The sequence below is a fragment of the Falco rusticolus genome, chromosome 3 (genome assembly GCF_015220075.1).
Source record: "Falco rusticolus isolate bFalRus1 chromosome 3, bFalRus1.pri, whole genome shotgun sequence".
Lineage (NCBI taxonomy): Eukaryota > Metazoa > Chordata > Aves > Falconiformes > Falconidae > Falco > Falco rusticolus.
The window spans coordinates 79,767,922-79,795,566 of record NC_051189.1 but is presented as its reverse complement, the minus strand read 5'-3'; the positions used below and the strand labels follow the sequence as shown (position 1 = coordinate 79,795,566).

Here is a 27,645-nt window from a genome sequence, read left to right as displayed (position 1 = left end):
GGCAAAAGCATACAGAAGGACTGTGCAGGACTAAACGGCTTCAATCAACCAGGTGGCAGGAGACCCAGAGCCTATAGAGGATGATTAGGAAAGAAAGCCCACGGAGGTGGATGTCACAGGTACAGTCACTGCCTCCTGACACCATCACTGCCATCCTCCAGAAAGAGGCAGTATCTCCTTCCCAGAAGGGCAAAATGTCTTCTCTCAAGCTCCCCCAAGCACTACTTTGCACCAGCCTGCACACAACCACTCAAGGAAATCCTGGACAGCTCAGGTCCCTGCCAGAGGGGTAGAGGAGATAGAAAACCCACTGAAAGGAAAGGGAGATGCTAGCCTTGCCAGGCTAGGCACAGTCTCTTTGCAATCAATAAAACAGTTCATGCATTTCAAGGCTTGTGTCAGCCCTTACTTCGTGACCTGCACCGCCTCTTCACGCATAGGCACGAGGAGGGGGGGCAGCATCTCTTCTGCAAGGCCCCCCAGTCCCCAGTGGAGAGGAAAGGTGAACATCTGGCCAGGACTCCTAGTGTCTCATGCCCATCCCCACCAAATGACTTGGAGCTATGAGCACTTATGGCCAAAGGATAGCAGCACCAGTCAGACCTGAGGGTGGAAGCTCACAAGCCACTTAATGAGGGGAGAGCTTCTCCACACTGTCCCAGGGATAGTTCTGGGGAGATATGGCTGGCCGTAGGTCCTCAGAAAAGGCAATATGGGAGACAGCCCGCTTGGACATAAACCTTAGGAGAGAGAGAAAACACCAGGAAAGGCAGGAGGGTGCCATGACAGGAGACTGGGTATCAACAGCTTGGCTGGGAAGCCACAAAGGACAGACGTGGGCCAGGAGATACCTAGGCTACTGGCTAGCACCCCTTGGTCCTTCTTTGCCTCTGTCACACTGTCAAGTCCCTCATTTTCCACCTCGATGCTTGTTTCCAAAAGAGGCACCCATCGTCTTGGAGAAAGTGACAACTCAGAGTACCTGCCTTGACAAACAAGTCAATTTTTGTAGCCAGGTGCACAGGATGGGGAAGAACTGGAGACAAATCAACTACACTTTTCTAACCCACTCACAAGCAAATAGTGCAGCTGCAGCCAGCACTGGACACTACAAAGATTTCTGGAGTGGGCTGAAGATAACTTCATGTTGCAAGTGACTGGTGAGCTAACCAGGGAAGCGTTCTGCCTCATCAAACAGCTAGCAAAACCAGCTCATGGACAAAGAAGAACCATTTGGGGAGGCAGAGGTTGATGGCAGCCTGATGCCATGCTGAGATGAAGGTAACAAGCGTAAGCAAAGGGAGCAAGCCTACTAGAAGAATTACAGTCCTGGACTGCAGGAAAGCAGATTTTTGGATTGCTCAAGGATCTGCTTGCCAGATTCCCATGGGAGACTACTCTGAAGGACCGGGGGCCCAGGATAACAAGCTGATCTCCCAGGTCAGCCTCCTCAAAGCTCAAGAATGGTCCATTTTGGCATGCAGAAAGTCACTGTGGAATAGCAAAAAGCCAGGATGAATGGACAAGCAACTCCTGCCTGAGCTCAAATGCTGAAATGTAGAGAAGGTTGAAGCAGGAAAAGATTATGCAGAAAGAATATAGAGATACTTCCCAAGCAGAAGAGCTGGAACAAGCAAAGGATGCCAAGAAAAAACAAGGAATGCTTCTACAGGTAAGCAAGGGCAAATGGATGGCAAATATTAGTCTACCCAGCGCTCAGTTGTGTACAAGACCCAGCAGCTGAGGTCACAAAAGATCAATGATTTCTTTGCCTCAGTTTTTTCTAGTAAAGTTCATCCTCGCATCTCCCAGTTCTTTGAGCACAGTGTCAGCATCTGGGGGACTGAACCATTACTCACAGAAAAGGAAGGTTATGGATCACACACACTAACTGGACCAAGGCCCTGAGACCAGATGGGATGCATTAGAAGGCGCTAAGGAAGCTGGCCAATACCACTACAAGGTTACTCCCTCTTATCTTCAAAAAATAAATCACTGATCAGAGGAGGTTCCTGATGACTGCAGAGGCAGAAACCACATTCATCTTCAAAATGGGCAAGGATGAGGTATGAGGAACCAGAAGCTGGTCAGCCTTGCCCAGTTTTTTGCAAGATTATGGAGCGAGTCCTTCTGAAGTCGTTACCAGGCACATGAAAGACAAAAAAACTATTGGTACATCTATGCTGGCTGTTCCAAAGAACAAGTCATACCTGACATTTCAGCTCACAATTTTATACCATTTCTATTAAGGTTCTTCTCCCTGAAGAAACCAAAACACACAGATCATGGATCATTGTGCTTAGCTTTTGATGTCTTCATACTGTTGCACATGCTAGGTTCTTCAAACATACAGTTAAAATTTTATTGGACAATCTTAAAGGGATTTTAGAGTATCTAATTATTTTCCCTTGAAAACAAGCAATCTGCCTCAGATACAGCTGAAGACTGTAGAAAAGTTAACTGCAAACTTGAGAAGGATCTACTGCAACAGTATAAAATCAACCAAAAATACTTCTTTGCCTCCACTGAGGTATCAATTTTACAAAAACTCTTGTGAGCTGAAATAATGGTCTGTCACTCTCCTACATTAATAGCCTCAAGAACTTCTGCAAGAAAGGTGCCAACACCACTTTGTCAGAAACCCCCTCCTGAACTATGTAGAAGTATTCAGTATTCTGGGGAACTTGCCAGCATGACAGTATTTACTGTATGACTAATATGCATTAATGAAGCACAAATGGACAACTATTTACTTGTGCTAATAACCAAAGTGCTTTATTAGAGCTAAGGCCTCTAGCATGAAGGATTGCCAGGTTCCCCCACTTGCCAAAATTATGTCAAAAAATGGAGCCAGCATGTAAGACATCAAGAGCTACAGCCAGTGCGTAGTAGAGTCTTAAGTCATTGTTTAACATTCAGCTTGCAAAGAACAAGCATGCTCCAAAACCACTGGCTGTTTCCGAGGGCTTGTCTTTTCATTGTACAGGCCAGAATTTCAAATATGCACACTAGTCTTACCAGTACACAAGCCAAGGCTATCTTAAAACAGCAGTAAAGCCTGAAAGCTTTGCTGGGCATTTGTGTCCTACCTTTGATTGCTTGTTGTTCTTTCAAAACCAGAAAGAAAAACACTGTATCTTAATGCCTCAGATTAAAATATCAATACTACCTAGAATAAAAGGCCATTAAAACCAATAATCTGGCCCTTTCTACATGAAGGATTCCTGAAAGCTGATCAATTTGGTATAATTCCACCCTGAAAAAGCAAAGCAAATCCTTCAAGAACAAAGTCCTTGTCCCATACCACACTCTCCATCTTACATCTCCACAAAGGGAATGCACCTGCGATGCTAGGAATGACAGATACACCTGAAAAGTGGCACAATTTTGTGGGAACCTAGGGAGAAGTTTTCGGATTTTTTTTTTTTTTTTTTTGTATCATTGTATCAGAAACTGAAAGAAAAATTCTTAAGAGGATGCAAAAGAAGCAGTGAAGGTCCTTTTCAGTCATAGCTAGTACTTGGTGGACAAGGCCAGGTTCAATGGGGCTTTCAGCAACCTGGTTTAGCGGAAGATGTCCCTGCCCACAGCAGTGGGGTTGGAGCTAGATGAGCGTTAAGGTTCCTTCCAACCCAAACCCTTCTATGGTTCTATCCCCAACTTTACAAAGTGCCTCACTGCTGAAGCTATGGTGAGTTTAGGCTATCCATTCCTGTTTGAATAAGCAGCTGCAGTTCAGGACTCAGCTGCAGCATTACACCTAGATGGTCTGCAAACGTATAAACAAAATGACCCCTGCCATGAGACATCACGCTAACAATAAAGTTTGAAAACTGTACCCACAGTTTACTTCTAGAAACAGAAAAATTCTCCTCACAGAGCTGATTACACTTAAACAACTTCATGCAGAATCACAGGATTTTGGTTGTGGTGTGGTTGTTTGGGTTCCTCCCCCCCTCTTTTTTTTTTTTTAAAAAAAAAGAAGATATCATCAGTGCTTATGAAATACTGTCCGCCCTTTGATCAAACAGTCTCCCTCTAGACTGTGTAACGCAAGAAAATCTACTGGGCACTTCTACCAAGGTCTGCATCTGGATGTAGTTCTTGGAAATACTTAAGTATAAAACAACATTACATCTCTGGCCTTTTCCAAGGATAGAAAAGGCCTGTCCTGAGCCAACTGGCATGGACAGCAACACCAAGAATTATCTCAGCCACAGCACTTTCTTGAAAAGTGACAGCTCTAAACGTACAGGAATCCTATCTAAACAAAACTTCTCCAGTTTTTATTATTTACTCATATGTAGAGCACAGAACATCTGTAGGAGGAAGGTTCATGAAACACACACATACCCCAAACTATCAATAATATAATTCCAGTTGACTATAACAAAGCAAATTTGAAAAAAACCAACCCACAAGAACCTTGCACTCTCTTATATTTCAAGTTTCTGTTCTCTTATATTTACACAGACATCTGAAGTATGAAGCTGTCTTAGGACTGGTACATCAACTTCTCTTAAGCGAGAGCTGTTACTAACGTGAAAACACTTAGACTGGTAGTTCTCCAAAATAACCAGTTGGTAAACAGCTTGTTAAATATTTACTCATTTGGAAAAGATCCCATTCATAAGAAAAAAAAATATACAGGATTTAGCTTGGTGCTATAGTCTGCTGAACTGATTTCTACCATTACTTCAAAATGGTCTCATGAAGTTTCGTGAGAAAACACCAGAATATGGTCTGTTTTTATCAACGTGGGTGGTTTTACAATCTGGAAGTGGCATTTTAATGTTGCACACAAGTCAGAACCTGAAGAGATCTGCTGCTTTTGATTTTCACAGGATCGCTGAATGACTGAGGTTGGAAGGCACCTCTGGAAGTCACCTAGTCCACCCTCCTGCTCAAACAGGACCACGTACAGCTAGTTGCCTAGCACAGTGTCCAGACTGCACTGGAGTATCTCCAAGGATGAAGATTCCACCACTTCTCTGGGCAACCTGTGTCAGCGCTCACCGTGAGGGTGACAGACTGGAAGTGTTGCCTCTTGTTCAGAGGGAACCTCCTGTGTTGCAGTTTGTGCCTGCTGCCTCTGGTCCTGCCACTGGGCACCACTGAAAAGAGCCTGGATCTGTCCTCTTTGCACCCTCCCTTCAGGTACTTCTATACATTCATAAGATTCCCCTTCAGCTTTGTTTTAAATAAAACTGTAAACTGTAGATTTAAACATGTATGAAAAACAGAGCTAAATCAAGAGACAAATTTATGAGACTGCTTGTATATAATGACATAGTAAGATTAAAAGATAGGTTCAAGAATTGAGCATGAAACCATTAATTGGAAGATGCAAAATTAAACTTCTTTAAATTTCCTCACTTGATTTGAAATACATATATTGTTTCCTCAATGGTAGCAGTAAATGGTATGGTTGACCATTAGGGTGCTTCGAGTCTTTTTTTTCCCTTATGGGTTACAAAATCTTATAATTGAAAAATGTGGACCTAGCCCCTTGAAATGTCTTGCTTGCATTCACCTTCAAAAACACTTCATGTTTTGCCAGTGAACTTGTGTGTGAATTAGAATACAAAAGTAGAAATGCAAACAGTAAAGTACAAACTTTCAGTTGGAATTGTAGAAAGGTAAACTGGTACAGCAAAAAAGACAATTGATGGGTATTTCTTGTAAGAAGGGAAACTAATCAATTGTATAAAAGCTTAGTGTGAGATACAAATTTCTTTGACATTTTGCTTCATATACAGTATTCTGATGATATGTAACAGTGAGGGCAAGTGCACTCCCAATGGCCTCTTAAAGAGGTAAGCACCACACTTCTACTTCAATGCTGGTGAAAATAACTGCTTTTGGTACAATTTTTTAAACAGATTTTTCCCAAGAAAAAGAGAGAGAGGCTAGAAATCCAGATCCAGTTGCTCTTCAACAAGAACTACCAAGCAGCATCAACTCTATCTGTAAAAAACATTTGCAGTCTGCACTCAGGGAGACAGATTTCATAACTTCATATTGGAGGCAACATGACTTGCAAAAATATTCACTAATGTTCTCACTGCTTTGTACTTCATGTCTGCTGCAGTCCGTCAACCCTCTACACCACATACATGTAAACTGTTAAAACAAGAGCATCATCAACAAAATATCTGTTGACTGACACCATATTTCACAAATCTGATGACTTTCTGCATTGGCAGTAGCAACATTTCAGCTTCATTTCTTCGTACAATATGTAGAAGAATGACGCAATGCAATAATGCCTCTGGTGCTTTTTCACTCAGCTGTGCTCAAGGACTGAAAGCTTGCTTTCACACTCTGGTCCTTCCATATTGCTCCGTTACAATGAAGAACTCCAAACTCTGGGCCAAATCCTACACAAGCAGTATCCTTGTGCATTTAAACCTACTGAGAATAAATCATACTGCCATTTATTTTGATTCTTAAAAATCATGTATTGGGATTCTGTGTGGCAAGGTTTGGGTAGCGGGAGGCTGCAGACATGGCTTCTGTGAGAAGATGCCAGTTTCCCCCACATCCAAGAGACACAGTGCCGGCCAGCTCTAGGACAGACCCACCACTGGCCATGGCCATCAGTCGTAGCACTTTTCTGATAACATTTAAGAAGGGGGAAAAAAACCCCACACAACTGCATCGGAGAGAGAAGTAAGACTATTTGAGAGCAACAGCCCTGCAGACAGACACCCAGGTCAGTGCAGAAGGAGGGCAGGAGGTGCTCCAGGCACTAGAACAGAGATTCCCCTGCAGCCTGGGGTGAAGACCGTGGTGAGGGAGACTGTCACTCCTGAGCCCATGGAGGTCCATGGTGGAGCAGATATCCACCTGCAGCCCATGGAAGGCTCCACACTGGAGCAGGTGAATGTCTGAAGGACACTGTGACCCCCTGGGAAGCCTACACTGGAGCAGGCTCCTGGCAGGACCTGTGGACTGAGGAGCCCATGCTGGAGCAGGTTTCCTGTTAGGACTTGTGACCCTGCAGGGGACCCATGCTGGAGCAGCTTGTGAAGAACTGCAGCCCGTGGGAAGGACTCACACTGAGAAGTTCATTGGGGACTGTCTCCCATGGGAGGGACCCCACGCTGGAGCAGGGGAAGAGTGTGAGGACCCTCCCCCTGAGGAGGATGGAGCGGCAGAGACAGCGTGTGATGGACTGACCACAGCTCCATTCCCTGTCCCCCTGCGCTGCTGGGGTAAGGAGGTGGAGAAATCAGGAGTGAAGTTGAGCCTGGGAAGAAGGGAGGGGTGGGGGGAAGGTCTCTTAAGATTTATTTTTATTTCTCATTACCCTACTTTGATTTGATCAGTCATAAACTAATTTCCCCAAGTCATGTCTGTTTTGCCCATGATGGCAATTGGTAATCTCCCTGTCCTTATCTCAACCCAGGAGCCTTTCCTTATATTTTCCCTCCCCTGTCCAGCTGAGGAGGTGAGCAATAGTGGCTTCAGTGAGCATCTGGCATCCCAGCCAGGGTCAAGATCTCTATAGCCTTGACAAAGAACTGTCAATAGCTAAGTGAATGAAGGTTTTCAAACAGTGTCAGGCAGAAAATGAGGGCTGAAACATAGGCCCTTCCCACATAGGTTTTCAGTCTACTTGGACAGAAATTCTGCAATTTGTTTTTTTCATGCTGTGTTTTTTTAGGGCAAAAGACATTTTATTCACCCAAACATGGACAGCAGCATGTATACCTATATTAACACTGAATATAACAGACTTATCTCTGCCACTTGGGAATTGAACAAAGTCACATGGCAGGCATCCAGATGTCACAGGGATGAGGACTACAGTATACTCCAAGGCAACTCTGCATTAAGAGATATAAGCATTTTTTTTTCCCTGCCAAAACAGAAACTCTCCCTAACCACCCAATCAAAGCAAACAACCCTTGAAAGTATAAAAAGTAAGTCTCCCAAAAACCTACATTCACCAAGATGAAGCACCTTAGGAAAACAAACATAACCTCAGTATACCACGGACTTGGATCAGGCTACCTCCAAAGGTGTCTTCTAATTTACTGTATCATTTTACGGAAAACAAGGATGCCATACGAAAACCTGGAGAATCTGTGCCTAGCTGTTCTTCCAGCTGAAGGCAAAAAACCATGGGACCCTTGTAGTAACAGCAGTACATCATCTTCAGATCCACAAATCTGACATCATTAAAGGAAGCTTTTATTATAGTAGCTAGCCTCTAACTCATTAATTCTTAGGTATTTACTTCCCTACTCCTGAAGTGCACAATGCTTCTGAAGTATGATGTGCAGTATTCTGCTCTCATCTCATCAAGAGGATTGTTGCAATCCTGAAATCCACAGCTCTGTACACACAGAAGAAAACAATTTCTATTTTCTCCCTGTTTCGTGACCAAGTGCTTTTAGTGCATTTTATGCCAAGTTAGATGAGTATGATGTGAACATGTCCTTTCACTAGTAAGAATTCAGCTCTCTGAAAACAAACTCTATTAATTATTAAAGTCATGTCTGTATCTTGGTTATAAGAAAATAAATGGAAGGCAGAAAATAGAAGATGAAGAGAACACTCCCGCATGCCCAGAATTTTATATTCAGAAACTGAGAAAAAAACCCATTACTTATGTCAGTGAGACTTTCACAATTCATGCATCAAAGGGTTAAAGAACTAAAACTTCCCCAAGAGTTCAAATCACTGCGCATAAATATTGTTGTGACTACAGATTGCAAAAGAACGGAAACACAGTAAATCATCCCATTTTTTCTGAGAAATTCTGGGACTATGTTCTGAATTTCCAGGAACAGAAGACAAACACTGCCAATTCTCACTGCCGGATTTTTATTGAAGAGTTTGAGAAATTGGAAAGGGCTCCTGAAAGCCACTAAAAGGTAGTATCAATTTTTTTCCACAAAGCTAGAGATTGTTTCTGGGAGAATACACTCAGTGTAACTGGCTTATGTGCTAACTTCAGAGAAAGTTAAAAAAAAAAAAAGGGGGGGGGGGGGGGCACCAAAAAAAAAAAAGCTCTTAAACAAGACCCAAAACCTTCTGAAAGCAGCAAATGTGCCAAACAAAGAGCCCAGTAAGAAAGTCAGAGATCTATACTTGCCTGTCTCCCCAAAAACACAAAAAGGAAAGGTAGAGTGGTTGGCAGCAAGGCACCCTAAAGGATATTCTGTAGCGTGTATTCACTTATCCACTTTTGCTGTCTGCTTTGAACATAATCCCAGTCTCCAACACATCAATTTATTCTAAACACTGAAGTTACAGCATTAAGGTCCCAACCCTGGGGACTCTGGAGGAATGTTCTCTATAGCCTTCCATTCATATTAGTGTCAGAAAGTGTACTGAAAAAATAGAATACGTCTTCACACTCTAATCTAGAGCATATTTAGTTTAACCTTCTTTCAGCCCTTTACCAACACAATACTGGCACTGTAGCCAAATTTGAAAGACAAGCTGATGAAAGCTTCTAAGTCAGATTTAGTAGGGGTGGAAAAACAGATGTTCAGGGTTTTTTTTAATGTGAACTTCACTTCTGACAGAAGGCACAGTAGTTGTGAATGGGCTTCCAAAGCTAGTCTTTAAACCAGTTACAAGCACTCAGGATAGTTAACACACAGTAAGCTACAACGAAAAATAACCAAGATGGTGGGAAAGTGACTCCCTGTTAAGTCACCCATGTTGCTTTAACACTTCTAGTCTGTTGACTACAGGTTTTGGAAGAGCAAGGGGAAGTACCACAGAAAATTCACGTTCTTACTGCCTATGAACCACTAAAGACACTATTTTCATGAGAAAGTTTGACATCCAGTGAAGAAATTGCAGCTCAAAAATGACTGCCTACAATCTCAAGTTTCTTTTACATAGCTTTCCACTCCCCCAGCTTTGCATCATGACTCAGATGATGCTCTAAATAAATTGGAAGCATAATTTCACAGTGCATCAAAATTACGAAGTCCAGGCACATCTATTCACATATTCTTTTAAAATCATAGATCCACGTATAGTAACAGATTTTCAGGACACCCGGTTTCTCAAAGTCCATTCTATTTTTATAGCTGCAAAAGCAGTTATAAAGGAACTGTTATGTTTTTCCTGTTATCAGGAAAAGCATTCAGGTACATTCAACTGACAGCCCAGCATATACTAACATTAGTCTTTTAACTCATTTGAAGTTTCCTGTTGGTGAAAAAATCCTAAGTTGTCATGTTATAAAACAGATGTATAAATCCTATAAACGTTTGCTGGGGATCTTGTTGTTGGTTTTGTTTGGTCTTCTGCTTGTCTTTCAGATAAGTAGCATGACTGTAGTAATCACTACCAGTAATGTTTCTCTTGGGAAAAAGAGAAAAAGATTTCAATGTCACATGATACTCTGTTTAATTATTTGTGTGGGCAGGGCCCAAAATCATAGCTGAATCCCGAGAGTGGTAAGCATACTACAAACAAGAGAAAAAACAGCAAAAAACAGGCCATCCCTGAAACAACAAATTTGCAGTTCCATAAAAAAATAAAAAGCATATATTATGCCTACCACAGCTCTGTGGGGAAAAAAAAAAAAAAAAAGAAATTCTAAGTGCATTTTTGCCTAGCACCTTTGAATTGAGCTAAGGGTTGGGTTTTTTTAATATATTCTTTGTAATATGCCATATTGGCTGCTTAGCTACAGCCTAACAACTTGACAAACACAGGATCTAACCAAGTATAAGAAATCTGCCTTTGTTCCTATAAATACAGCATTCAGCAAACATTGATAATTTTTGGTGCAAGACATTTCAATGGCATCACAGCTTGCGCCCTGCCCCCCCCCCCCTTTTTTTTTTTTTTTAAGGGAAGGTGCATTCTCCCAAATATGAACTGGCTATTTTGAGGACAGATATCAAGTCTTAATCAGTATATAATAGTGACCCAATTTTTTCAGCGGCAGGTCTTGAATACAGGATGGTAGCCGAGGCTCTGTTCCCAAACATTAGCAAAACCCAGAGAATTGCCAGACAGCTATTAGCAGTTTGATGAAAAGTTTGAATGCACAGTCAATCATGGGCACACAGCAATATGATGCTACAAGCTGACAGGAACATGCAGTTTCGTAACTTACTATCCGATAAGGAAGATGTAAAAAGGAGTCTGGGCAGCCAGCTAAAGCCATTTGTTCCTTCAAATTTTCTTCAAATTACATCTACTGCTTCACAGGACCTGTGGAGTACAAACAAACTGTCAGAAACCATACTGAAGACATTTCATCAATTTATTATTGAAAACAGTTGGAGGGGGAAGACAGAGAAGAACAAGAGGAGGTGACAAGGATTTGTATCAGTTTCGAGTAGCAAATCTGCACATTTGCTGTCTGTAGCCTAGAAAACACATTCAACCTGATATTTCATTCAAAACCCCAACTCTCAGGCTGGATGGCCCCTTCTTTATTTCCACAGTCCAGGTAAAAAAGAAAGCATCTCTTCACACCTGGACTCTTACCATTTGAAGATTGGCTCTCACCAACTGAGGCTATGTTTTCAACTGAGGAAAGCAAACACTGAAATCTGGGAGTTAATTAAGTTGACAACCATTTGTCAGAGAATCATTTGGGTTCGAAAAGATGCATAATATCATAGAGATCATTATGCAGCATTAGCTTTCAATGCTAGTTACACAGCAACTTTTTCCCTTTACCCTTTCACGCCTGTCTTTTCTCTCGTGGCTTTATTTTCACCCAATGTATCAAATAGGGCACCCCATGCAAATCTGCATTTACACGTCTTGCATCTCCTCTTCCGAGTGATTATTAGCAGCAACTTTGCAAAGCAAGTGGTGTTTCTTTTAAGCATCGCTTCTGTGATCAGGCAGAGCATGAAAAGAAATCTACTGCAAGCGTATTTAGAGCTGCGTATAACTAAAGAACTAAAAATTACAAAAGGCAGCATTCAGCCAACGTCAAGAAAGTGATTTTAAATGCTGCTTCCTAACAAAAGAATCAAACCTAAACAAAAACACACACACACATATATACATATAAATATGAAGCACTATTTCCTGGGACCAGCATTTCTCCCAACCAATGGCATACTACAGGGATATCACCAACTAAATAAGACAAATGATGCCCCCTCCAAGCAAATTAAAAAAAAAAAAAAAAGGTGACTGAGTACAGAGCAGACTGCAAAGCAGAGCCAGAACTTTTACTCCTACCACAAGCGAGCTCCCGTCTTGTTCAATGTTAATTATCAATTATGTATTCTAAACAAAAGCCAGAGTTTTAAACAGGCTACCCACTGCTCTCTAGTAGGCATGAACTGTCACCAAATCAAAGCTCCCACAAGATTTATGGAACAGTTAAGTCATGGACAAGGGTGAAAGACATCTTGGAAAAACTGCTCCCAGAGGAGCTGCAGCCTATGGTCTGCATAAACGTGCACTCATTGAGGAAGCTTTATTTTATCTAGTTCCAGGATAAGTTTGGCTGAGGTACTGTAGATAGCCTCCTCCTCTATCAGAAAGGCATGCGAACTCCTGGGAGCTTCTTTCCAGGAAGGAGTTAACTGGGCTCCTGCAGTTTTCCTGAGGTAGCATCTTTCTGGGATCAATTCATATAGCCAATTATTTTGGGAGGAAACTGGTTTTGGCAATAGCAAATTTGAAAATCTAGTTAACCCAATACGCATAAATCAAGTTGTTTATTCTAGATACTTTTTTTTCCCACAGCATTTACTTAAGTTTAAAACCAAAATCTTACAACATTCACATGGGGGGTGGGGGAAGACCACTTCAAACATCTGAGACTGTGGGCATGATACCCAACTTGTACTGTTAGTCTTTAAACATATATACAGTGGTCTACAGCCATCTAACTCCCACTTCACACCTAAAAATCTGCAGTCAGATTTTAAGACAGATCTGAAGATTTCAAGATTTCATTTGCAGGGCAAGGTCTGCACCATCCACCCAGTTTGTCCTAGGAGAATTAAGCACAGATTTATGGAAACCTCTTTTATCTTGGCTGAGGGGGGGGAGGGGGGGCTTCTCTCTTTAGGGAGTACAGTATAGAAGTTCTGAAGTTGGTACAATGCATCAGGAACAAAGAGAACCGTATTAGCAGCACGTAAACCCACCAAGATTAAAGAAAGTTTAGGTAAAGGGAAAAGAGCCTTAGATTGCAACAGTTTTATGCTTATTACCGCTTTAGTATTTTAGAGAACAGGAAAAGGTACAACCGCTGTGAATTTAACCGCAGGTTATTTAGGACTGAATATCAAAATACTGGTCTTTCTCTCTACATTTCAGCAAAAAGCACCGATTCACTTATAGTAAGATAGATTAAATATGTCCCTAAACAATACCAGACCAATTTGTCTACTCTAGGGCGTGCTGCAGTTTATGTACAGCCCCATTACACCAGTGGAAGATCGTAAATTACCTCAAACAACAGTTGGAGTCAAGACTGCATAATTTATCAAGACCCATTTGCTTCACTGCTACATTCTTGAGTATTCATCTGTTAACACCGCAGAAACAGAGGAAAGCAATAATCTCTAGATGATATCATTCCTGGTCAGTCACACATTAACACTGATTTAAGATCGCATCTCTTTTGTCTGTCTAAAAGTAGTTTATCAAAGTAGTCCTAACCCAGGAATACAAAAGGCCTTTGCTCACCTTTAAGATCTAAGGCCTCGTTGTAGCACATCGAGTAATAAATTTTATAGGGACAGAACTACGTGTTCAGCAGATAAAAATTAGGATTTAAAAAGTAAATAATCAACTTTTTCTTTTAAACATGATCTTTAGCATGTCACTTCCCTTCAGAGACCATAACTGCACACAGCCTTACATGTTCCTTCCATGCAAATACCTCTTCCCAATTTGTGCTGTGTAAGTGCCAAGTACCGCCCTTTTCCTAAAACACCTTGAGACAGGGGAGGGAAACTCCAAAGGACAGTAACTAGAAAACAAGCTAGGTAGTCAGTCACTGTTAACAAAACTCAGGACATTGTGGTGAGAACAACTGCTGTGCAGCATCGAGCCAGGCAGCCTGTGCATATTCAAAACCAAGTGACTTCATGTGCTTTTATTGGCTTAAAAGGTCTTCCTTGGATAGAGTCGCTGGAAGACAGTCACAATAAACCAAGTTTCAAGGGTCTTAAGACTAGTTTTTGATATGATATTCTCTAGCCTAAAGAACAGTCCATTGTGAGGCATAGCTTCGACAGCTAGGCCTCAAAAGTGTTTAGATGATGTGAGCTGGTTTAACGAAGATTGATATTCATTCCCACATGGAACACGTTGCGGGTACGCACCCTGGAGATTACTGCTGCTCTGAATGAGTTGTTTTAGTCACAATCAAATTACCTACCTAACCAGTAGATTACGTTATCTATTAACTGCAAATTAAGCCTGTCACCAGGTATGCTTTTCGATTTATCACTTGCTCTCTGCATATTCGCAGCAGAGGAAATGGTATCTCACCCAGCACTCTGGAAGCACACACAGCCTACGCACCTACAGATACTGCAGTAGGAAGATGGCAGGGGTATGGTCACTCTGCCAATTCAGGAAGTTTTCCAGGTTCTACATGTGCCATCTGTCAAAGTCTTTAAATTCAAGAGAAAAATAATTTTTCAAACGCTATCGCTTGCAGATTAGTTAGGAACAGGAGGAGGAGAAAAAAAAATAAAATATTTTAACCTGGCAGAGTTGCAAGACGAGCTCCAGAGCTCTTGAAAACTGGGAGTTATGCTCTTTTATGAAAGGTAACTTAGATTTGTTGAATACTATTATCTTTCAAGTCCTGGGTGTTTCACTATTTTACTTCTGTAATGTTCTGCTTTCTGTAACTGAACTACTGTGGAAGGGGGAGGGGAAAAAAGCTCCAATACAGTCTTACATTTTCATCTACCTGAGGATCTTTCTCCAAGACCTCAGATTTAACATACAGGTTAAAAATCTTTCCCTTACTTTTATGTATCTTTTACTCTCAGGCATTCAGCGTCACCACTTCATTTCTCCCCACACTACAGCATGAGGCTTAGCAGACCAAACCTAGATTTCTATAAAAAAATCAGAACAAAGTCTTGAAACAGCTGAGTTCATACAATATTATTCTGCAAGTCACCTTCAGAAGACTGTCTGGGTCAACTCCGCTGGACTTACAATTTAACATCTTGAAGAGCCAGGGAAAAAAAAAAGACCCTGTCTTGTCGGTCCACACAAAGAGCAAGTTGCAAGATCCCAGCTTTCCACCTACCTGGCTCCAGGCTCCTAGATGCTATGAATTAGTAGAGAAAGTGTTCTGTTTTCTTCTGCAGACCTATATATCTATCTCACTAAAGCATGGTTTCAAGATAAAGTAGTTAAATGGATGCATCTAGTAATCCTCTACACCAACACAGGTCATAAGGACACATACACTTATATACCGTCTTACTAGTCTACTCCTATTGCCATAGTTACAATGGAAATAGGATTTGGATACAAATAGCAGAAGGCATGTCAAGTGAATTTTCTGCAGTTGAAAGACCTGACAGCTAACTGTCCCCACCTGTGTTTAAACTGCATGACTCAGATGTGCTTTGCCATGCAAGGACAAGACCCACACAACTTCTCACAAGAAGGAATCCTGGCTGCATGGGCTGGAAAGAAAGTGCCACCAGATCACCTAGCTAGCTGGACCAAGGAGACTAGATTCTAAAGCACCCTTTGCAGCACACACGTTTGCCACCAGACTCCACCACAGCTTTAGCAATCATTACATAGAAGGAATTCTAAAGCAATCTCCCCTCTTTTGGTGGTCATTTCAGGTAGACACCATGCCAGTTTACAAGGCTGAGGATGCCCTTGGTGATACAAGGTGATAATTTGGTCAGCAGGACTCAAAAGGTTCGTTAGTGTAGGCTGCCAAATGAATACAACCAAAAGACTCTGACTTCAAACCAATACTGGCAGCTTCCTGCACAAGAGAAAACACAGCATTCATTCCTCTGTTAGGCACTGATGAGGACTGGATTCATCATCACAAACCTCCTATTGTCCATTTCCCTATTTTACTCATTTCAAACACATGCTTGCCTCTCCAGCTCTGAATGCCCCTCCCCACATCCAAAGTCTCCAGTTTTGCCATGCTGAAAACTAGTACTTGGGCAACTTCCCTTCAAACAAGTTCTTTTGCCTCTAAAACACCTTCCCAAACACTCTAGAATGCCATCACTCTTCAACTGCAGGAGGTTCAATGACGTGATCGTTGACATCCTGATGGCCTAATGAGATTAGCAGCAGGTAATATTTAAGAATACTTGCAGATTTCCCAAGTTCTTCCCACATCCCTTGCACAAGCTGGTATGTGCGCTCACATTTTGATACACATATGTACCCAAAAGGCATTTGCAAGTCTCTGATATAGAGCAACTGCCTAACTAGAGTAATACTTCAAACATCTTTGAAAACAAAGCATTGTTCTAGTTAGAATTTCAAGTGAGTGTTGCGCACTAAAATGAAAAGCACTTTCAAAATATAAATCATCAATCAAAAGCACTTCAGTTACGTCCAAACACTCCCACGATTCCATACTAAAAAATCTGGTCTTATAAAAAAAGAGAATATAATTCTCTTTGCCATTCTTAATTGCAAAGCTGTTAGTCTAAATATTACACCTTGTAAAGGAAGCCATTTGCCATTGTAATTTTGCCAAAAAGTGAAGAATCTTGGCAACAGTAATTCAGGCTTTTGAAAGCCAAAACAGATACATACTTCGGAAGAAGCACAGAAGAGCTGATGCCATCCCACTTCAATTCTTGCCAAATAAAATTAAATAAAATATATGCAGTTCAGCATTTTTTGGTTTCCTGAAGCTGCCTAAAATTCTGAAAAGGCCCTTCAATCAAGACTCATAGCCTGTGAATACACGTTCACCTCCCGACAGGGCAGCTTCACTGACAATAAGGATAAAGTTCTGGGAGAAAAATAGTTATTTTGCACCTGCCCCACTTAAGTAATGATTTTTTCCCCTTGTCCCTGAGGAAGCATTCCACCTTAAGACACAAACCTACAATGAACTTTGGAAATATTTATGAAACTCTGCAGTTTCACTATCTCCCTTGATAACTGAAAATTCTCTTCTGCCTTATAATAGCTAAATCTGTAACTGAAGCAGGAACTTTGACAACTAAACCAACTGTACCCAAGTCTAAATAAAAGGTTAATTAGACAGAAACTACGTAGTATATAGTAGACAATCCCATCAGCAAGCCACATGCAGAAGCAGGGCAGGTCCACAGACACATGACTGCGATAAGAGACACATAGTAAGGCAGTCCAAGAACAACTTCAGCTGAAAATGCCATGACTCATGGTCTCTAATTTTATGTATACACTTCCTCACTATATTCATTGCTTCCAGAGAACCAAAAAATACTGCCTCTGTCCTCTGTGTTATCATTCTCTTGCCTTCCCCCCCGATCTAGTCATATTTCTCATCATAAAGAGTCCAAGGTTTTGCAATCTTGAGAAGCAGTCTAAATAATTATTTCCTTCTGTTATTTTAGGCTTTCATTATCCAACCTGAAGAGTTAGAGTGAAGTTGTACAACAGTTAAGATTATTGAATAGCTTGTTACTGCCAAGAACAGGACAGACATCCCACTCTCTTCATCAGCTTCTGCTCTGCTTTCTTTCTCTACTTCCTCCCAGCAACTTCACGGCACTCCCTCCTTCTCACATAATTAATGTGTTAATTAACTCATTTTTGGTTTGATGGGTTAGTTTTCTGCTAAGGAAACAAGTGTAGTAAACTTAGGTCTGACAAGCAGCTCAGCTGGCACAATGTGAATGGGAGGAGAGCATGAGCAAGAGGGGAAGGGAACAGGATCACCCCTTCCAGTGGCAACAAACTACTACATTGGCCAAGGCAACCTGTGAACTTTCATTTTCTTTGTTTACCGCCATTAGGAGCTGGCAAACCTTTACTGCTGCATGTCCATGAGAATTACTGCTTTCCAGGCATCTCACAGAAGATAAATATTTGGGTAAGTCTCCAAACAAAATATAAAGTTGCATTTTCTAGAAGGCATTTGCTTTCCCCTTGTAGTACAGACTCAACTAAAATTCACTTTCATTAAATACTTACCAAAACATTGGTTTTTGCACCCAACAAACTAACAAGCCTTTATGTTTTCAACCTGCCACTGGTTTGAATGGTCCTTCCCCCTGCACTGGGCTGGGAATTGAAAGCCAATGGCTCTAAACTCTCAATCCAGAGACTAAACTACACACAAGACATTTTTCTATTTAACTCCTATACAAACAGAGCAAGTTCATCAGCCTCTGAACAATGCATTTTTGTTGAACAAAGTCAGATTGTTACAGATCCCGGCTGAAACCACAGCTTAATCTACAGGCCTATCCCTAAGCATTACTGGAAAGATGTACCCGACTCACTCAACTTCACTGAGGTGACAAGACAGCAGGATGCTCCCCACAGCTGGGACTTTTACAGCCTCCTGACAACAAAAGCTAGGAGAGCAAACAGTTGAACATATATACACAGGTGTGAGGGGGGGGCTCTCAAATTCATACATTAGCAGTCTACAGCACCTATACTCTGTTCCCAGCTTCTGTTCCCTCATTTCTCTGCAATCATTGTGGAAGAAATTCTTCCAGAGCATGCAGAAGCCTTTGCTCCCCTTCTGAGAGATGCAAAAGGCAAAGACAGACATATATATATATATAAAAGGAACTAAGATCAAAAGGTAATCTTTTATCGCATGACCCACTGATCAGTTTTTCAAGTCTGTTTCATCCAAATGACCCATCATTACAGTTATCCACTGCCTATTTCTCTTTGCTTGGATGCTTTGTACAAGGAAGTTTCCTGCTCAGTTAAGATTTTTGCAGGGGGTTCAGTAGAGCTTCTCACTGAACCTGCTGGTTTTTGTAACACAGTACTGGTTACAAAAGCACTGACCATAAGACTAACCTCAAAACTAAAACCCATGCTATACGCAAATATCTATCAATACCATCCAGAATCCTCCTTAGGGCTCTCCTGCCCTTCAAAGTTTTCAGGTGGGTTAAGATACTTTTCTTGGATTAAAAAAAAAAAAAAAAACAACAAAAAAACCAAAAACACCACATCATTGTGGACCAAGGACATTAGGTTTTTCATTTTGATGATTTACAGGGTTTAATACCAATAGTTAACACAGTGTCTAAGATTATCAAAAGCTTTTATTTAAACAGCAAGGTTCATGTTTTCAAAGCAAACCAATTGGCAAAGGCTTTTACAGTTACCTATAATTTGTGTTGGTGAATAAGTACTAGTTTATTTACATTGTCTAATACCATATAAGTGGTTGAAGCTAGAAGGCAAGTTTAGACAATTCAAACAGCAGGCTACTCACTAAGGTGGTATCTTTTTGAGATACTGTAAGAGGTACACTTATGTGCACAGGTTATCCTCAATATACCTCTTGTTCACATACTTAGAACACTCAAAAGAAAGCTTTTCTGCTTAGCCTCTGAAAAAATTATGTGCTACGAGCAGAGATGCATTCCCCAATATCAACAGTACGTTAATTCACCCTCCAAAGAATTTTGCAGCATATGTTCCCAAATACAGTTTATTCTGAAGAACTCAACTGTTCAAACAATTAAGACACCACAAATCGGCTGCAACGCAACAAAGGAGTAAGTAAGAGTTGTACGCAGTCAAAATAAACAAGCAAACCCATTTTACCTCTCATGCACAGCAAGGTAGGAGTTACCACAGTATAGCTGGTAAGCAGAAACTCATTACAGCCGTAAGTAACTCAACCATGTAAGTGAGCCCCAGACTACATCAACACCAAGCAAGCCTGTGACAGCAAACAGTGCTTCTAACTGCAAAGAGGGCAAGGAGGGAACTCCAACAAATACTGTGTTGCTCTCGAGACAAACAGAAAATCTTGTCTATTCAAAAGGGATATGCAAAGGGATGTGCAAGAAGTGCAGAAGATAATCCAAAGAAACCTAAAGCAATACACACACCCTTAACTGACTGGGACAAAAATTGTGCCAGTCCAGCCCAGAGTACACAGTTTAGAGGCTGTAATCATTCATTCCTGCGCAACGATGTACCAGCAACACCAAAGTACAGTCAATTGCAAAAAAAAAAAAAACAAAAAAAACAACAATTGCAGTTTTAAGATACTTATGTTGTAGATACCTCGTGCATTTTAAACACTGCCTTACTAAGAAATCAGAACAATCTCTTCTTAGAGCAAAGAGACCACTCTGTAATCGCAGATGCATTTGCTGGTATTATGCAACATGCAAGCTCCAAATCCACGGGTGGCTTACAGTTAGCAGCAGGCAATCACTGCTGCAGCAGAACCTAACTGCCTTTCAGGACACAACTAGAATGTTACTGGTGCTCTATTCTTGAATACAGGCTAGGAATTTTTAAAAAAAAATTTAAAAAAATCCTAAAAAAAGAAATAGGAAACGCTAAACTCTTAAAAGTCATTCTTACCCCTTTTTGCTTTTCAGCCCCTGAAAAACAGTTTCAAAGCTGACATCTCAAAAGCAAGTACGCTGACCTACTTGCAAATATACCACCCTGGGACAAACAGGGCATAGCTTTTCCAACTAAGCATAAACAAAACAGAAAATAAACTTACAGGATAGGTTAATATTTTGTAGAAGGGTTAATGTGTTAATGTTCAATGGAAAGCTGAAGTCTGGCCAACTGATCACATGTCCCATGTGCATTAGTGTACATTTATTTATTGCTATTAACTTGCACCTGCAGAGAGAGGAAAAAACCAGCATATTCCTTCCTTTGATCCTGAAGGTCACGAGGTGACTGAAATCCCAGCTTAATGAAGACTCTGGTGATGTTGCAAGTGTCACAGCTTCCATCAACCCTTTCAAAACACAGCGTTGGAAAGCACAGGAAAGAAAACTGAAGTAATACCACCCAGGCTTCATAGACTATGTCAACTTAATTAGAATGGTATTTTGGCAGCACCCAAAGATTACATATCGAAGGCTGGGTAGCAGGCCAAATACTTCACTAGAATATTTTGCCAAGCCACCTACATTAAGAGCTACTTCCCTGTTCTTTCAGGGTGCCATAAAGGAAATCTGTTGTTTCAGGCCTTATAAGACTATTTAACAGAGGCATGAAACAGTGAACGTCACCAGTACTGAAGGTTAACTAGATATGTGTTAAATGAGAAACATTCCTAGTTAACCTTCAGACTAGGGAGCTGCTGAAAGGGAACATTTGTTCTCAAAGGGTGTAGGCTCCAGATGTATCCAAAGTGGCTTCCCTACGTACGATGTATTTTAACCCACAAAACACCTGTACTCCAAAAGCCTGGAACCCACACACAGGTCTTATCTGCATTCTCCCACCCCCAAGGCTGTCCAACTGGTACTGGCAACAGTAGAAAGGAGGGAGAAGACAGCACTTAAGCGTCCCCACGCACAACAGTTTTACAGCCCTGCGGTACATCACCCACAAAAACAAATCAACATCCAGGCTATGCACAGAGCTGACCACAACTCTGTTACAGGATACAAAGAAAGAAAATCACACACCCTGTGTGTGCAGGGTATAGGTGAAATGTATACCTCTGTACTGTCATGTCAGTCACTGAGGAAAAACAGGTATTCCTCACAGCAGTTCACCTCATTCCACGGCAGCTATCTAGAAGAGGTCAGAGAAAGCTGGGGTTTGGACTAGGTGGTCTCAAGAGGTGCCTCCCACTACACAATTCAGTGACGCGCACCACTGGAGCACCAGGTTCTCTTCATTGAATAAACACAGTGTTTAGAAAACAGGCTCCGATGCAGACATCCATGATCTAGAAGTACAAAACCAGCCAGACCAATCCCTCCACGCTGTACGGCACTGTAACTTCAAACCCTCAGCACCTCTGGACAAGACTGACGATCATGCCAGACCAGTCCCCCAGTATTACCAAGACTTTTAGCATCTGTACTGCAGAAGTCGATCATGACAAAGCTTCAGCTTCTCCCAGCAACTTTTCAGTCCTAATTTCACTGTGTGTGTGTACATATACATATATTATACACATGCACTTACATATGCACATGTGAACTCAAAAAGCAGATAAAGAGCTTCTTTAGCAGCAGTACAGAATGCAAAAGAGAACTTCAGCTGATATGTCAGAAGTCAGCGTTGTGAAGGCCCAACCTCAAAAAAAAAAAAATCTAGCTCTTCTCTTCCCTGAATTTCTTTTGCTGTTTGAGGCAGAGATTTTGCTCATTCCTTGCTCTTCTAAAAAGTTCTCCCCCTTCCAAAACACACTGCAATGTAATAAAACAGAAGATTTATCAAAAAAAGCAGCAGATAAGCTGTCTTGCAAAAGCCTCTCTGAATATCAGGAATTTGAAATTTCCAATTGCTACTGTTAACTGATGAAATAACAATTCCTAAGTTTTTGTTCCTTTGTATTTTGATCTATTAAAGAATTCACTCATCATTAATGCAATCAATTTGACAGACACATCAGAAAAGTCTCAATTTTCAGCCTCACTAATTAGCAGTACTGTTTTATTAAAACCCAGTTCTGCATGAAGAGATGGCTTCACGCAACTGCCTGCTTTAAAGAGAAACCTCAGGCTTTCATGCTACTTTCTGTCATTGGAAAAGGGCAAGTATCTCCTTCACCTAAGGCTCTGATGCTTACAGATCTCAGCATTCCCTAGCTTGTAATATTCCTCCCCCTCCATCAAAAAGGCAGCAGTACCACAGAATTTGCCAACGTCTGATACTCCTCTTCATGGCATTATTTGTCTTAGTTTCCAAGCCACAGTGTAATTTACCTATCACATTTGTTTTCTGCAACATCTTTGCCTAAGCATCTTTTCTACTCCAATAACTCATGTAAGTCAATAGCCTAAAATAAGCAGCAGATTTTCATGAGGACGGTCTTATTTAAACAAGCAAGAACGCTTCATTATACAAAACCAAAAAGCTTCCTTCCAAAATAAGACAGAAGCATAAGTTCTGTGAAGCTGGATGCCTCCCAAGAGCCAGGTTTGAGAAGGTTACTCCACAGGGAAAAAGTGCTCTTCTCTCCGTGGCAGGGGAAGGCAGCAGTGGTTCCCAGAGAAGCTCCCAGTTGTAAACCTTGCCAGTGTTGTCTCCTGAACTACTGACACCTGTCATACTCTGCTCCTGATGAAGTACAACAACACGCTGCCCAACACAGCGCTCCGGTCAGTCTTGGTGGGACTACACAGAACAATGAAGCATAACACCACAGATATAATTTGTCCTGTGACAGCAAGCAGCAGCACTGGCCAGAAAAGATTTGGCAGCTAGAGCAAAGAAAACCGCTACCAATAGATGGGGAAGAAGAAATACTGAGCAAACCAAGGAACAACAAACCTGAACTTCTCTTATGGTCTGAGGGATAGAAAAGCATGGTTGTTTTCTACCAGACTTTGATGACAGAACCCTAACAGTCTTTTGATACAGACCTCTGTGCAGCAAGTTAAGCGTTTTAAGGTGTAATGCCTCAAGAGATATGTTTTTAAACACAAAAGCAAGCTCTGGAAAGAGCAGAATCACTTCACTTTTGCACCAAGCCAGAACACAAACCACTCCCTCTGTAGAGGCCACATGTACCAAGAAGGACTAGGCTCCAGCTCCAAGCGCTTGAGCGGCACTGAAGCTTTCATTCTCTGGAAGGATGGTACAACACATCTGCAGAGCAAGTGATCAGCAAAGTTAAGAAATCGCCCTGTACAGTCAGACAAAATTAAGTAAATATGTGATTCCCACTTACTGGAAATCTTCTCCCTGGTATCCAGTAAGAGGATGCATGGGAATGGTTCAAAGCTGTGCCAGGGGAGGTTCAGACTAGACACTCAGAAACATTTCCTTTACTAAGAGGGTGGTCAAACACTGGAACAGGTTTCCTAAACAGGTGTTCGATGCCCCAAGTCTGTGTTTAAGTGTTTTAAGACAAGGCATTTGGACATGCCCTTAATACACTTTAACCTTTGGTCAGCCCTGAAGCGGTCAGGCACTTGGACTAGACAATCAGGTCCCTTCCAGCCAAAATATTCTATTCCATAGGAGAACATTCCTTTATAACAAAATGGCTTTATCTGAATGAATACTCCTAAAGTAAAGTTCAGGACATTCTTTTTAATTTGTAGATTTTTCCTGATATATTAGCAAAAGTAAGCACTGTAAGTCAGTTATTTCCAGTGCTGCCTCAATGCCTACTTCTAGAAACTTCTATCTCAGGACATACACTGGTGCTCTCTTACCATCAAATTTAAGAAGCTTATGGAAAAAAAAAAAATCAGTCAGATGAGACACAGTAAATTACCCCTCAACAACCCTGTTCTGTCTCAGAGCAAGACTAAAACGAGTTAAGAGTCAACAGCAGTTTAGGAAAACTGGTTTTATTTGACACTGAAACAGACTCAGAAGTTCAGGGGTCAACTCCCATGCCCGAAGTGAGGGGCTGACTACATCCCACAGCTGCCTCAGGAGCCACCTGACCACCACTGCCATGGCAAAGTCTACAGTGCCCCAAGTTTTATACAGGATTCCCACTTCTCATCCTGCAGCCTCAGCTTCAGCACACGGCTCTTGGCCAAACCACTACTTGCACTGACCGCTGGTCATTCACAGCGGTCGGCGAGGGACCGGTTAACAGTACGGATTTCACAAGCCCGCAATTACAAAATAGATTATGAGCAAGTACTCTGTTGGCAATTAGAGCTCCAGCTTTATTTTATTTATTCTAGTATAAGAGCAGATGCTGCAGTTATTCAAAGGTTTTCACAACCTTAATTGTTAACCTTCATTGTTGCTAATCTTTCCCATGAAGTGGAGACAGACAGACGCCACCCGTATTTGGTGGAGAAGATAGTGTCCTGTAGGGTATAAGTAATAAAAGACAGCATTGTCTGCCTTCTCCCTCCTCTGTGAAATACAAGGGTATTGGGATTAGCTGGCAGCATGGAAGAAGAAGAATGAACAAATGACTCAGCTGTTTTGGGGGGGGGGGTTTGGGGTTTTTTTGGAGGATGCATCAACTACAGGTTTGCACCGTGACACCAACATTTCTCTCCCCTCTCCAGGAGCGGGTGAAGCTTCCAAGTGCCAGCTAAGGAAGTGCTGTATTTAGACTTCACGACGCCTGAAACAGCTGATACACAAAGCACCCTGTCCACCTCACTGAGCATCGCTTCGGCTGTAGTATTAAGAAGCGCAGTGTTGAGTTTCACAGGGCAATACTAGGTTTCATAAACAAGTTCTCAGGCTGGACGAGAAAGCAGCATTTCATTATGTGCTAGAAACACCGCAAAAGATACATGAGAGCTTCCCAGGTCTTTTCCTCTGCTAGTGGGAGGTTTGCTCAAGACTTCTTGCTCAGGCATGGAAATTCTGCATTCATCTTTTTGCTGCAGACTCTGAGACTAAGTTTTCTAACCAAGAAGTACATTCCTCCGACTTTGTTCTGCCAAGCGTACTTGAAGATGTTAACTTGGTGTCCCAGTAACTTGAGAACCGGCAACGCAGAGGAGGGACACTGAAGTTCAGAAATGAAACACAGGATATACTGATGCTGCAACAGGCACTCCCTATAACCTAAGGCAAAAGCCTCAGAAGTCATGACAGTGAAAATCAATTTCATGTTTATGGTTACCCTCAGATGCCCAGAGCAAACTTGGACATAAGGCTGAACCCAAGACCTCACTAGAATAGCATCTGCTACCAGTTCTACTGCAAAATACATGAAAAAGTTTTTCCTCTGTCTCAACTCAGCTGCAAACATCTTTAAGGTTTCTTGACAGGAAGAAAAGATAAGGACTGGTTTTGGTTTAGTTCCTTAAGAGATGTCATGTTTGTTCATTAAAAATAAATAAATAAATCAGTAAGCCAACTTACAAAGGTTCACCAGGCACCATACAAACTAAACAACTGCTGATATAGGATATTTTTAAGAGGAGCATTAGAAGACTGCAGTAAGTTGCTAGAATAGAACTAATTCAGCCAAGATTTCTGAAGAAAAATATTAAACTGCCAAGCCATTAATTGCTGTATATACCCTGTCACACCTAAATTGATTTGGATGTAGCATGAAAGATGCTAAGTTAGATCAGTTTTCAGAAGTGTGTTCAAGGTAAATGCAGGGAACTGAAAAATCAGGAAGTGACTTCTTTACTGAAAAACTAGTTAACAAGATAACAGACACAAATAATAAATAAGATGGCATGAGGAAGAGCTAGTACAGCTTTTGCAGAAGTTATGACTCAAACCTACCCACGGTTTATGATACTGTACAACCAAAGACACATTTGGACGTCATCCCTAACCAGACGCTCTTAAAAGGACCAGACCTGCTGTAATTTGCAGGAGTGGCTCCCCTCTTAACACCCAGCTGAAGGTTTAGAGGTAGGAAAACAGAGCATTTTTTCCATACAAGGAGTCTCAAGAATGACTACAGTGGTCCTTCTTTTCAACGTATCCATAAGCTCTCTGAAACGTGACAAACAGAGAGGTGACAGGAAGTTTGCTGGCAGTGTGACATGTTCAGTCAGAGCTGGAGCTTGACGCAAAGCACAGTGGAATGATCTCATGATCACGAGCAAATGGGCCACCAAAAGGGCAACGCTGATTTAATTTCCACAAACCCAAGCCAACGTGCAAGAAGAAAAATAATGCTGCCAGTGTGTACTGCTGAAGCAAGCGTCAGGAGTCTGAAGTCTTGTTTGGATGTATCGCCTTAGGGAGAACGAGAGGATGGCAAATAATAAAAACTGCAAACAATACTGTATTTCCTTGTGAGGTATCAAGAATTAAGGAATTGCCACAAGCAAAGCAGAATCATGACAACTCCTTTAAAGCCAGGGAACACCCACTTTTTGAAAACTGTGGGCTGTTACAACACTAAAAGGGTAACACAGCATTAGAAAGAGTACAGAGAAAAGGAATTCCTAAAGCAGAAACCAACAGGCCTAGATCATTCGGCATGGAGAAGAGAAAACTGAGGGGGAAGATGACAGACATCTGGACAGTTATGGAGGACACGCATGAAGCACCCAGAAAATGACCATTCCCTCTCAAAAGAAAGGTGTAGGTAAAAGGTCTGAAGTGGATAGGAAACATGAAAATCATTTCCATGGGGTGACTGGACCTATCCATGTGTTAAAATAATAATTTAGGCTAAGCACTAGAGAAAGCTCGTCAAGGGACGGCTCAATGGAGACAGACACTCCAAAGAACTGCAGCACAGCTCACCATGAAGCAGAAGGGCCTAAAAGCAGCAGAAAATCTCTTTTCAGGCTTTCTACCCTAAGCAACTGCTACCGATGGCCCAGAGACACATAACACTGTTCTTGGTTAACCTGTGGTCTGATCCACTACTGCTACGCTTACAAGAGGAACAGCCAAAGCTATGCTCACTCTTAGGCAGATTATTGCCCTTTTTTCCCAAAGTACCAAGTCCATTTCCAAACAGAGAAGTGGAGACAGCCGGAAAGGATTTTGAGGTCACCCAGCAGGCCCCCAGCACCGGCAGAAGGCAGGGTTTCTGAGCCACAAGCTCTGCATTCAAGACATCTCTATTCCCAGCTGCTGGCCCCAGGTCACGTCCCCCACCAGAGACAGCAGGACAGAGGGCTA

General features: G+C 41.7%; 1 protein-coding gene and 2 long non-coding RNA genes across 8 annotated transcripts in view; 2 read left to right on the top strand and 1 right to left on the bottom strand.

Moving 5' to 3' along the window:
• GRB10 (growth factor receptor bound protein 10) overlaps positions 1–27,645 on the bottom strand; it is a 149,187-nt gene that overhangs the window by 99,418 nt on the left and 22,124 nt on the right. For 4 of the 5 annotated variants that reach the window (XR_005103144.1, XM_037379970.1, XM_037379967.1 and 1 more), the window contains exon 2: positions 11,099–11,196. Coding sequence is in view for 4 of the 5 variants with exons in the window: in XM_037379970.1 (XP_037235867.1) it covers positions 11,099–11,149 (51 nt within the window). In the remaining variant the exon portion in view is untranslated. Of the gene's footprint in view, positions 1–11,098; positions 11,197–20,493; positions 20,597–27,645 lie in introns of those variants that run through there. The other variant, XM_037379968.1, reaches the window with a different exon arrangement.
• On the top strand, positions 5,115–6,637 carry LOC119144493. Its single transcript, XR_005103150.1, has 2 exons — positions 5,115–5,157; positions 5,883–6,637. It is a non-coding gene; the product is annotated as an uncharacterized LOC119144493 (long non-coding RNA).
• LOC119144491 overlaps positions 7,386–27,645 on the top strand; it is a 33,428-nt gene continuing 13,168 nt past the window's right edge. The window contains exons 1-3 of one of the 2 annotated variants that reach the window (XR_005103148.1): positions 7,386–8,885; positions 17,934–18,010; positions 20,773–22,296. This is a non-coding gene — a long non-coding RNA (uncharacterized LOC119144491). Of the gene's footprint in view, positions 8,886–17,933; positions 18,011–20,772; positions 22,297–27,645 lie in introns of those variants that run through there. The other variant, XR_005103149.1, reaches the window with a different exon arrangement.